Source organism: Montipora capricornis, chromosome 1 (genome assembly GCF_036669925.1).
Source record: "Montipora capricornis isolate CH-2021 chromosome 1, ASM3666992v2, whole genome shotgun sequence".
Classification (NCBI taxonomy): Eukaryota; Metazoa; Cnidaria; class Anthozoa; order Scleractinia; family Acroporidae; genus Montipora; species Montipora capricornis.
The window spans coordinates 28,802,220-28,814,670 of NC_090883.1; the positions used below are offsets into that span (position 1 = coordinate 28,802,220).

General features: G+C 40.7%; 1 protein-coding gene across 1 annotated transcript in view; it reads right to left on the reverse strand.

The window, feature by feature from the left end:
- LOC138037582 (uncharacterized) overlaps positions 1 to 12,451 on the reverse strand; it is a 34,311-nt gene that overhangs the window by 20,175 nt on the left and 1,685 nt on the right. The window contains exons 2-9 of the mRNA XM_068883491.1: positions 11,558 to 11,641; positions 9,268 to 9,426; positions 8,540 to 8,713; positions 7,024 to 7,185; positions 6,689 to 6,859; positions 3,965 to 4,141; positions 2,798 to 2,998; positions 1,085 to 1,225 (exon numbers count right to left, since the gene is read on the reverse strand). Of these exons, the coding sequence (XP_068739592.1) occupies positions 1,085 to 1,225; positions 2,798 to 2,998; positions 3,965 to 4,141; positions 6,689 to 6,859; positions 7,024 to 7,185; positions 8,540 to 8,713; positions 9,268 to 9,426; positions 11,558 to 11,624 (1,252 nt within the window). The 5' untranslated portion in view covers positions 11,625 to 11,641. The remainder of the gene's footprint in view (positions 1 to 1,084; positions 1,226 to 2,797; positions 2,999 to 3,964; positions 4,142 to 6,688; positions 6,860 to 7,023; positions 7,186 to 8,539; positions 8,714 to 9,267; positions 9,427 to 11,557; positions 11,642 to 12,451) is intronic.

Genomic DNA, 12,451 nt, shown 5'->3' on the forward strand with positions numbered 1-12,451 from the left:
TCTCATGACGTTGAAGAGTTTAACTCTGGTTCACAGCTGGGGTTTATTGAGTTAAAAAATCTCCTTATTTGGATGTAACGTAGCTGTGCATTTTCCCGCGCGTGCAGCTTCGATCTTTTTTTGTCCAAATTTGGGCATAAAATTGGTGCGCTAAAATCCCCAGCTTTGTTCCAAGGTAAAGAGTTGCAAGTTACACGCTTCAAAGTCATGTGCTTCTGTTTAAACCCAATAGCTAACAAATAACATTAAGATGTTAGCCGTTCCGACAAGACCTGCAGCTGATGTAAATTCAATCCTAAGCAGCCCCCCATGAGTCCAAGCGCACAAATAATCTAAATGTTAACGAATGTAAAGACCAGATGCTTTGGCTTCGACTACTAAAGTAGAATTCGTTTTGAAAAGCGAAAATTTTTTCTTGATTCGGTTCACTTCAGTTTCGAGATAATAAAATTTGATTGATTATTGAGGCCTTATGCTCCGGCCACTTTGCCTAAGAAGGGATAGGCTACAGAGAAAGGGTATTAGATTGAAGAAAAAAATCAATATCTGAATATAGTGCGTTCTTGTCGCGTAATGTTGTGGCTTTAAGGTTCTTTGCAGCTCAAAGGCTCTTTTTTAGCGCAAGGTGGTGTCTGAGTGGTCATATCGGGTACAAATGATTTCCAACAGAAAAGAATGATGTTATATATCTTGGGAGGATGAGGAACATGCAAAAAAGTTACAAATAATGCACTTCCGTGAACGGAAACCCTTTCCTTCCAAAGAATGATACTTCTGAGACTTTACTCTGACGCCAAACGATTTGACTCGTGAATGGAAGGCGGGTTGGGGATCAATGGGTTAACAACATCTATGGCCACTTTTAAGCATGAAAGTGAGCCTTTCTGTTCCTAAAATGACGAAACAGCTCGGTTGGATTCAGACTCCCTAAATGCTTGGTCAACAACAAATGGCGTCGTTCTGGGCTGAGCCAAACGTAAGGGGGATACGTGAAAAAATATGAACTGCTATCTCAACTCTGTGGTGAAAACAAAATCAGGAAAAAAACTGTTGGCAGCAATAGGACTGGAAATGATCTTGGTACCTGGAGTGCCTTTAGGTTTGACACATCTTCGCCGGCAGCCATCGAAACAACACACCATGCCTGTCTCGCAGTCCCTGGATTCATCACACAGATGCTTCATTGAAAAGGTACAGCTGGGATTGACAGGTTCAGGGCACTGCACTGAAAAACGATTGCGTTGAGTTGATTCTGTCATTTTCATGTCGGGTTTATTATGACATTCATAGAGAGATTAAGGTGATTCCCTGGTTTTGCATTGCGCAACCCTACTGCGCATAATTTCTTGCGTCAATGACGCGCGCAGTAGCGCAAAGCACATAGATAAAATGGCGGATTCTATTGACGCCAAGCTTAATCCGTCAAGGAATCGCTATTTTCTCCTGAACGAGTAAGGTGACTCCCATTTTTTATTTCATATATTTGATGACAACGGTGTTTTCATGAAGTAGTGAAAAAATCAGCCAAACCATACGTCCAGTTTTTTGGCAATGTCACAAAATTGTACGGAAGGAGCCATTACTAGTTGAACAGCCCACACTAAGGTTAAATCTATTCTGAAGTGTACAGTACTCACAAAGGCATTCAAATACATTTTTCAGGAAGGTAATTGAATTAACCATAGAATGCTACCACGCTCTGCGTTATATCGGGGATTACATTTATAAATCGAGCTAAATTTGTCCACCATTGGGGGTGCGCGGCAATAGTCAAAGTAGCTCAAATTGCCGTACTCCTCGGCATTGCACCATGGAAACGAACACCGTGACCCCCCTTTTTTTATACATTTTTATCATCTCCTCGACATGTTAAAACTGTGTGCGAAGTCTCATCGAAAATCTTATGACAAGTTCTATTTCTGGGGCATCACCTTAAGCCTCACGTTTACAGCAAAAGGCAAATTAAACGCCAGATTAAAATTTGCGTTTTACCAAAAAATGAAAGAAACTCGTTTGATATGAGCTCATTTCTTGCGTGTTAGCAGCAGGTACCAAGTAAAATTTTCAAAAGAGAGAGACGAGTTAGAATAAAATAATTTTCATGCTTTTACGACAAGCAGCATCCCACCTTTTCGCGTTTGCCGTTTCACGTAAACCCGATGCATTATCTCTCCATTATTGTTCCATGTCAACAAACGGCAACAACATCAATGTGGGTAACGTGACAAAGGAACCAACACACTAATTGCAGTATGACAAATCCTACTAACTCATAGAACACTTACTGCCTAGTAGAACAGAGACAATAGCTCTATTTCCGTCGGGTTAAGCACGCGCGTTTTCGAGACGCAGACGGCAACCGGAAGAGAACCTTTCGTGTGCCAGCACTGTGGCCTCTCCCAGATTTTTATACTAATCATTTCTAATGGAGAAAAGATACTTAGCGATGTAAACGTGGTTGTATGAAGACAAGTTAAAAGGGAAAACAACTCACTTCCGGTTGCCGTCCGCGTCTCAAAAACGTTGTGTGCTTAAGCTCCCCATCCAATTTTGCCCTGACGCGGACGGCAACCGGAAGTGAGCATTTGCAATGACTTAACAGTATCGTCTCCCAGATTTTCAAACTAATCATCTCTCATGCAGAAAAGATACTTAGCAATATAAATTTGGTTGTGTGAAGACAGGTTAGAAGGGAAAACAGCTCACTTCCGGTTGCCGCCCGCTTCTCAAAAACGTCGCGTGCTTAATAAACTCCTTAATAACACTCATGAAACTCTCGATACACATTTTACAGTACCTGCTTCCAAAGCATGCAGCTGTCCTAGTGGGAATTGATCCTTCCCTGAAGCAGCTAAGGGAACCGCACAAACAGTGTAACATCCGTTTGAACAGCACTTCCGGTTGCCAAAGCAGTCCCAGTCCAGAAAACACTCGTCTACGTCTGACACGCACAATTCCGGTGGCGGAAGAGTCGGGCAAGTACCGTTTTTCAGGGCTCCTAGAAAACGTGCCAGATAGAGTACATCAAATTTTACAGATGAAGAACCACTGATTTTCAATGATCTTTCAAGAAAACTACCATCACGGTTGAGAACGCATCTCAGGCAGTTGTAAAGAACCCTCCAAAAACACTCCAGGTATAAACGAAATTAAAACCGAAATATGAAACCAACTTGAAATTGACTAGCTCCCAGATGACTTATAGCTACATGGTAGGGAAGGGTACAGCGTAACTCCAGATGGTGAAGGGTTTCCGTCCTATTTCAGGCATAGCAAATCAGTGGTTTGAACCAAGGTGTCATATCAAAACTTCATGAGGTAAGATCGTCCGGGTCAGAGTAATTCCAAAAACAACTGTTGTTGGTGATATTGACTGATGTTTCGAGATTCCTTAATTATTTCCTTAATTAACAAAGCGCGATAACCATTCTCCTCAAAAATCAGAAAACGTACCATTACATAAGCTTTGCATTCACATTGCACGCCCCCTGATATGAAAACGATAATTCTCTTCACGTTAAAAACAACCTTCAAGCCTTAGAGTAGACTCCAGACGCCGAGATTAAAACAGTGCAGTAGTGTTATTATTTGAAAAAAACATATCCTTAACCTTTTTTGCACCATCCTTGACTGTTGTTGTTCATTGGTTCAACAACCGATTAAAGACTTAAGCAGTTACAAAGCTCCTTAAGTGTTGTTTTAGGAACAAGCTGTACCTTGGTCGTGATGAGTCACCGCTACCTGTACACAATGAGCCAGTTATATCTTTGGACGTCGCTAGTCAGAAACTATTCTTCGCAATGACGTAAGCAGTTCTAATGTGTTGCTATGGAGATCTAGTAGGCACTGCTTAATGGAAGGCCAAATTGTCCGATTATGGCACTGCTAATTTTGTCCGCAGTAGCAATGTAAAAAATGTAACTTGTTTAAATACACCTATAACGTGGTTTCCACGTTAATTTACCTTTCGTGGCGGCAGAATCGTCATTGGGATCTATACATTTCCTCCTGCAGCCATCAAAACAACAATAGCTACCATTTGGGCATTCCACATCATTGTTACAAACATGTGCAAGACCAACATGGCAGGTACCAGAGCTGACGACGATTGGGCATTTCCCAGTTGCAGCTCCTTGAGTAACTAAGGTTTGCGAAAGAAAGAAATGTATCAATATGCGGTCGTCACCAAGACACAAGCCAACTGAGAGTTGATAGTTGATAATGAGCAGAAAACAAAGTATAAAATGTATAAAGCGCAGAGGGAAGGATCAGCTTTAACCGTAACGTATTAAAGTGGATTGAGTTTGTGTTGGTTTTCTACTCTACTCCGAGGGGTTTTCCCTCCTCAGCAAAAACCAGCATATAAACTGTGCTCCAAGGTCACACACGGACTGTACAGCGGCATCCAGGGAGCCCTGGTATGCTTTTTAGACTCGACCTTGTTGAGCTGCGTCGTTGCTGTACTTGGGACGGCGATTAGCCGTGACAATTATTATTCATGTTGTTGTTGTTATTATTATTATTATTATTATTATTATTATTATTATTATTATTATTATTATTATTATTATTGTTATTATTATTGTTGATAACAACTCTAAATTTTCCCATAGTTCCATCCGTGACGATGATATACCTTCTAATGGGCCTTTTGCAACAAACGACCATATGGTACAAAATCCGCCATGCTGGAGGGCAAGCTTATTATTATTCCCCCACTGAGACATTAAAACAAAGGCAAGTCAAGCTTGACTGGTTCAGGTCTCTTTTTTTTAATGTCCCAGTGGAGGAATAATAATGAGCTTGCCCTCGAGCATGGTGGATTTTGTACCATGTGATCGTTTGTTGCAAAAGGCCTATTAAGGCCTACTATCTTGGGTATTGTAAAATACCAAGAGTGAATTAGATAAGAGTATTGTCATGACATGGGTGGGCTCCCCAGCACAGTCGCAAATTAGTCTATTTTTAGAATACCGTTCCCGCGAAAATTTGTTGTCATGTGAAAACGGCAGAAGCAGTCACGCGTGACATGGCTTCTCCTGATTGGTTAAAGTGGCGGCCCTTTGTTTGTTTTCGCAAGGAAAGTGTATTCAAGAATAAGTTCATTTGTGACTGTGCTGGAGCAAGACCGTAAATTGATAGAGAAACACTCTATTTTGACTCCACTACCCAATCAGACACAACACGACTAACTCAATCACAACACAACTGTGTAGATATGTGGGCTTGTAGGACAGCAAGCGCCACAAGCCGGTTTCTTTTGCATACGATATGCATACTTGATGGTACTGACCGCCTAAAAACTTGTTGAAGGAAAAGTACACTGGGAACCTGCCGGATACGAAAACCCAAAACCCTTCGGGAATGAGGGAACGTATTCTCCAAACCCTATGCAAGTGCCACTACCCCATGGAGGATAAGGGCAAATGTTAACATCACAGTAGGCGAAGAAAGCTGAACCTAGACTGATTCAAATCCCTAACGGTTCACTATTTGTACGATAAATTACCCATAATCCCCAGCAGATAACCAGACCCAGTCCTCTGGTCCGTGCCGGCAAAATATCCATTTCTGCCAATTTCGCAGAAATAGCATTATCTAAATCCCTCTTGACATTGTAAATTATGACGGCGCAAGCAAATGCGCACAAATGAGATGTTCAACAAAAGTGAACTTAAGCAGCCTCGTTCCCAGTCGTCCTCACGTGAAATCAAACCGAGCAGATTGGCCCCAAGTCTCGTGCTTCTTGGGATTAAGCGCTTAAAGGCCTGGGCCCGGTTGTTAGAAAGCCGATTAACTTAATCCGCGATTAGCGTAAACTTTTGTCTTATGTTTTCAACTTTTAGGTGAAAGTTTCTTTCGCTTATTTTTGTTTTTCAAGACTGACTTATTCTAATGAAAAGTTTTGCCGAATATCAGCGTTGAACAGCATTTGGGAGCACAGAAATAAACTCCTTGGTTAATTTTTAATCTGGGATTAGCGTTAATCGGCTTTTGAACAACCGGGCCCTTGGAAGTAGCCTGGAAGTTAAGAACGCGGTGTTTTTTAGCCACGGGTGAAAATCGGAAGTGAATATTTTTCATGCCAGGACATCCTCTGTAATTGTGAAAAGATATTTAGCGATATAAATGTGGCAGTGTCAAGACAAGATACTCCACTCCTACAGTAACGTGAAACCGGTGAAAATAATCAAATTTGTGTGTGTTTTTTTTTACTTTTCAAACAGAGCTTTTGCATAGGAAAAAATGAATTTCAGAATAGTTCATTTTTCATTTTAAATTTCCACGCGCCGCCACATTCACCAAATAATTATGACATGCTGTGATTTTCCCATTGACTATAAGAGTTTGCATAGTCGCAATAGACCAGTCTTTACACGTCACAAATATTCAAGATGGCGGCTCCCTGGGAATTCGAAAGTGAAAAGCGATTCTGGTACAATATATATATAATTTTTTCATTTACAAAGGCTTTTATTTTAAAAAAAAATGAAATCAAATACATTTGACTACAAACATTATTTTCTGATGTTTCAAGCTACCATCTTGTAGAGCTCGAGGTGCACCCAGTTGACCTTTGAAACAGCCCCCATTTAAGAGTAAAATCGTCTGGCGTTAAATAGCGTAAAATATATAAGTATCACTTCTAGGAGGGAAAAGGTTAAATAATGAAAAGGAAGAGACTTACTTTGACTTATAGAACCGAATGAAAAACCCACTGGATATAAGCACCGTTTGACGCACGTATCACTGCAACACTTCATCCCAGGATAACAATCGGCATCAAATTCACATTCATTGGCATCAGCAATGCAAAATTCGGGCTGAAGGAGTTTTGGGCAGCTACCTGGTCTCGCAGCTAAAACAAAAACTTGGTTTTAGCAGACCTCATTAAAAACGCCTGAGCATGGTGACGACAAGAAAAGATTTGATTGAAAGTGATAGTGATGATAATGATGATGATGATGATGATGACGATGATATTTGGAAAAGGCGTGACCACCTTCCTGCCAACTTTCTTACTCTCTAATCGGTCCGGAAATCCGTCACCAGCGGCACATCGTCTACGGCACCCATCGAAGCAACAGGCTCCTCCAACAATGTATCTGCATTCCGAGTCACTTGAGCATTGATTTGATAAGCCCATGTGACACTGGGGATCTTTCTTTGGTGCGGGACACTTGCCTAATACACATGACAAGAAAAAAATAGAATGCCTTGGTTAATTCACGCAATAAAGATTATTCTCCTTAAATTCAATTCCAACAAGACTGAAGTAGATAAGAATGTTGTTATGGCATGGGTGGGCTCCCCAAAACGGTCACAAATGAGTCTATTTTTAGAATACTCGTTCCCGCGAAAATTAGTTGTCACGTCCCTGAAAAAGCATGGCAAAAGCAATCACGCGTAACATGGCTTCTCCTGATTGGTTAAAGTGGCGGCCCTTTCTTTAATTTGTTTTCGTGCGTAAAGTGTATCTAAAAATAAGTCCATTTGTGACTGTGCAAGGGCGAGATCGCAAATTGATAGAGAAACACTGAGTGGCTCCAAGACATACTCCTAAAATACCATTTTACAAAATTTATAGATAATGTCAGTTCAGTTTTAAAATTACCATTTTACGTTTTATTTAGAGATGCTACCGGAATTCTGCCACCCAAGTAAGCGACTTTTAATGGTAATTCACTCCTACTACATAAAAACTTTAAACTGGAAGAAATCATGTCTGCGATCTAATTTCTTTAAAAATTCTTCAAAAGAGTCCTTGATTTTAGAATCCCTCATTTTGACTTGAATAAGTTTCCCAAGCGTTGGGTAGACTTCCATATACCGAACTAAAATGGCGCAAGACAAAACAACGATTATTATTCCAATGAGCGATTACTGATTAGATATTGTTACATTGGTTTTGTTATATTTTGTTTTATGGATGTTAATTATTTCGGATCCGGTATATGAAAGACGAGCCCAAGCGCTGCCGTGTTGAGTAATTGTTGTGGTTGTCCTATTGTTCGGACTCAAAGAGCCTTTTGTAAAGACAACAGTGTCTTTTTTTTAACTGCGATATTACCAGGAACCCATGACTACTTATTGCTACTTTCTCTTTGACTGTACTGCTTCTGGGCGCCGCCATGTTTAGTACTATTGACCTCCGAAAGTCCTGGAATCTGGGACTGCAAGGCCCTTCGTTTTCTCTTGCGAAGGCCCCGCCGGCTTAGAAAAATGATGAGATCTGGGAACGAAAGTGTCGTCAACCCGATATAAAACTCAGTCCTTTTTCATGCGCGATCGTAGTTCGAATAAAAATTAATTTTTCCACTTTTTCGGAGCCTGTGAAACAATGACTTTGAAGGAGAGAGTTTAGCGAACAAGAGAATTAGTGTTAGACAAATGCAGAGATGGAATTGTTGAGCGGAAAGGGTTACAGGTTTAGGTAATGGGCACTTCAATGAATCATCTGGATTTACGGACCAGGCGTCAGTTTACTAGTGTTTACCAAAGTGCCCCTTTAGCTCCTCTGAATGAGTTGCCGACTTACCTCGATCAGCAGATCTCAAAGCTGGCTCCACACATTCTCTGAAGCAGTTGTTTGAACAACATTTTTTAGTTTGTCCTTCACAATCCCAATCAAACATGCACTCGTCCGGATCTGAAGTACAAATTCCTGCTGGCGGCTTAAGCATGGTGGGACAGGTTCCTGGTCGAGGAATTACTTCACTCGAAAAAAAGATGTACGCACAAAATGACAATGCAATCAGCTAGTTCTATATCCTTCGATCCTAATTAATTTATCTGACGTGTTACAGTGACGTTGAGATTTAAACCAACCATCTCCTAGAATAGTCTACATGCTTTGTGTCTCTGATCGTTAAATTTCTGTCACTATTAAGTCATCAATCATGGAGGATCCGCACAAAAAGAATTGATCAATGATCAATGGGTCCTTAGTTAGTGTATTTTCTGCAAAGGTTCAGGATTTTCATGGTATTTGTCACAAAATATCCGCTAACCCCTCTCTTCATGATAAAGTATCTTTCTAACATTACTTTTAAAGTGGAATAAACTGTTCCTTTACCAATTGTTGGTGATTTAATTATTAGTGTAATCAATTTTGGTGCTCCGTTGAATTTTTCTTAATTACTATGCCTTGGTAAACATGGATTCAAATCTCAGCCAAACTAAAGAGTTAGAAGACAAAGATATCTATAAAATTATTATTAAGATACGACTTGTTTTCACAAAACACCCCTCTGGCGTTTACGTTACCTTCCGTGGGGCCTCTGGTGTTCTCGGAGGGGTCCCTACAGCGATCTCGGCAACCATCGCTGCAACAGAGAGCCCCTGTCACGCAATTTGTATCGTTGCTACATGTGTCCTTTAAATCAGTAGGACAGAAGAGATTGGTAGGTGGCTTGGGGCAGGAATCTAAAACCAAAAAAGGTTAATAACTGCATTTCCTGAATTACAAGACTCTTTCGTAGAAACGCCATGTTTTGGTAGTGTTCTTTTAAAATCAACCATTCTAACTGCAGTTGGTTTCAGCATACAAATCGAACACTTTTTAAGCCTTTCTCGGTTGTCGAGAAGTGGTGAAAATGCGGCGGATCCAGGATTTAGCCAGAAGGGTTCGGCGAATAGTCCGTCGAAGGTAGACCCATCTATGGGGTCCGGGGGGAGGGGAGGGGGGGGGGTGCGCCGACGGGACCATTTGTCATAAGGTCATCGCCAACGTGATTTCCAGGGTTTTAAAAATGGCATGTTGTTTAACGACCCACCTTCAACTGACAGGCTTTGCGACCGTTTGTTTTTGTTATGGAAATTAGCATTGCTTATCGTGGCAATCTGATTGGATGAATTTCAGCTTTGGTGGAATTTTCACACATGAAAATTGTTCCACGGCATGCAATGGCTTTCGGTTGAAGGCAGGCCTTTAATATCCTTAATTAAAATCATTTCAGTTAAGTGAGTTCGTTCGAACACCCAACCACCTTAAGATCCGCCCCAGTAATTATTTCAATTACTTATTAGCTGTGGTTACACACACTTTGGGTTTGAGGCCTTCCGGAGGCTTAAATTGCTTGGGTTTGATTCAGCTCAGGTTTCATGTTACCCTTGGGGATGCAGTTACACAGTTCAAGACTCCCCTCAGGGTAAAATAATATTTATTTGCGAATAAAATTAAAAAAAGCGTCTCGCTTTTCGTTACTCGAGGACTATTACTAATAGTGCTCTCGTAGCGTAGCCAATTAAAATGCAGGATTTGCATTAGTCCATTAGTTGGGTGATACTAAACAGATGTAGCCAACCCCAAAAGCGGAGCTCCCGTTTCTAGCCCTAGAAAGCAATACATTGTATATGGAAATAATTATGCTTCTGCGTAAAGTACAAAATTAATCGTCATTAGTGTATACAGTTTACAGCAAGAGAAAAAATAAATTTCGCTATTCTTCTTTCCACGAACATGGCGGCCGTGACGTCAGATGCAATAGCGCACAAGGTCTCAATATCATGTCTGCCTCCTCGTCAAGGCGAGTCTAAGTGAAAATTAGTTTTCATTCATATGTAAAGTAAAACTAATTACCAACACAAAAATTTCGCACTTAGACTCACTTTCAAGAGGAGGCAGACACAAACTCGGAAATGGCTAAGTTTTATTACCTTCCTCTTGTACTATTTAACAATTACTCTAAGAGGGCGCGCTGGATATGAAGTGATAGATAACCAACGAGGCGCGTAGCGCCGAATTGGTTAGAATTATTTTGTATATCCAGTAAGCTCGAGTAAAATAATTGTTTTATTAAAAACTCCAGGATCAACAAACTCGAGGGGGTAGTATTCTCGACTATAGCATCGACTTCTGCCTCGGTAAATTCCGGTCCAAAACGGCTTTTGTAGGACATTTTTTCTCAGAGCTGAAAAAAAGTTTTCAGCTCACTTTATCGCTGACGCGTTCCTTGATAATATTATGCACAGCAGGTATAGGAACTGATAGCCTGTGTCCGACAAGCCAATGAAAATGCTGCAAATCTGATACCCATAGTTCAGTTTTTAATAAATAGGGTTACCACAACAGCTCAATTGCTTTGGGATGAAACAGCAACATTGGGAACTTAATCGTCGGTATCGTCATCAATAATCATCGCCATCATCGTTATTAAAAATGTCATATAAACAACACGACAGCGGATGTGTTTCTGAACACCAAAGCACTTGATGTTCACAAAGACACCTATTTTCGGTGACCATTTGGTTTTTGGTTACGAAAATCACTTTTAACCAATAACAAGTGCAAGCAAGCACTGGGGTGAGCCAATCAGAACCCGAAGCCGGTGACCACATGAAGTTTGTTCAAAGTGCGGGAAAAAGCGAGTGCGCAAGTTGTTATTGGTTGCAAAAATGGCATAGGAGATGTAGCCAATCGTAATTGAGTAATTCCTTTGGAATTGTGTGGGTCTATCGCGTGACGCGTTGGGTGCCTCAAAATATGCGCGCCACTTCGTACGTGACAGGCTTTTTCTACTCCAAAGTTACAGAGGAAGACTGAAAGGAAACGTACCTGGTGTCTGAGCAAAAACATTCATTAAAAAAACAAAAAAGTACCAAGGAACAAGGAATGTCTTCATGGTCTCTTGTTAACTGGCTGAAAGGGAAATAATCAATTAGGAGGTAAGAACCATTTTACTAGATAGTACAATGCAGAAGATCTTTATTCTCAGATAATTATACTGCGGCATGACTGCTCTATTAATTAACTATGGAAATAACGATTAAATCAAAACAAGCTGACTCAAATTAAAATGGATGGAAACAAACGTTGAGTTTTAAATGATAGGAAGAACTGGAGTGCCCGAAGACAAACTTCTCGAATCAGAGAAGACTGCGAACAGTCTTCTTTTGCTCTAAAATCGTTGAAACGAACGAACACTTCAAATGGGAGAGTTGAAACCACTAACACCCAGTCCATGGACTACCCCGATGGACTACCCAAATGAACTACCCCAAAAATAGTATTTTAATTGAGTACTATTGCCCGTAAGCAGCGTCACAATTAGTGTTAAGCCTAAACACCCATTTCAAATGGCATTGGTCAACAGTATTTAAGTCCGAAGCACCCATTTTCAGAGAGGTTAGCTTTCTATAATTGTTGTGATCGCCGATTGAGACCGGTGCAATTCCTGAATTTATTCACATGTGGCCGTGCGGACGAAAATAAAAAAGGTACATGCAATGTAAGTATGTAATCAATTCAGTTCTTTCCATAGCACTCATTCGATATAGCATATTTTTTTAGAGTTAGTCTATTTTTGGGTAGTCCATGTTTCAAAGTGGCTGAAACTGCGGGTCGCAAATACGACAGCTTCAGCCATTGAAAGTGCAACGTACGCGTTCGTTTCAACGATTCTAAAGCAAAAGAGACACTGCTCGCAGTAGAGAATCAGGGAAGAGAACC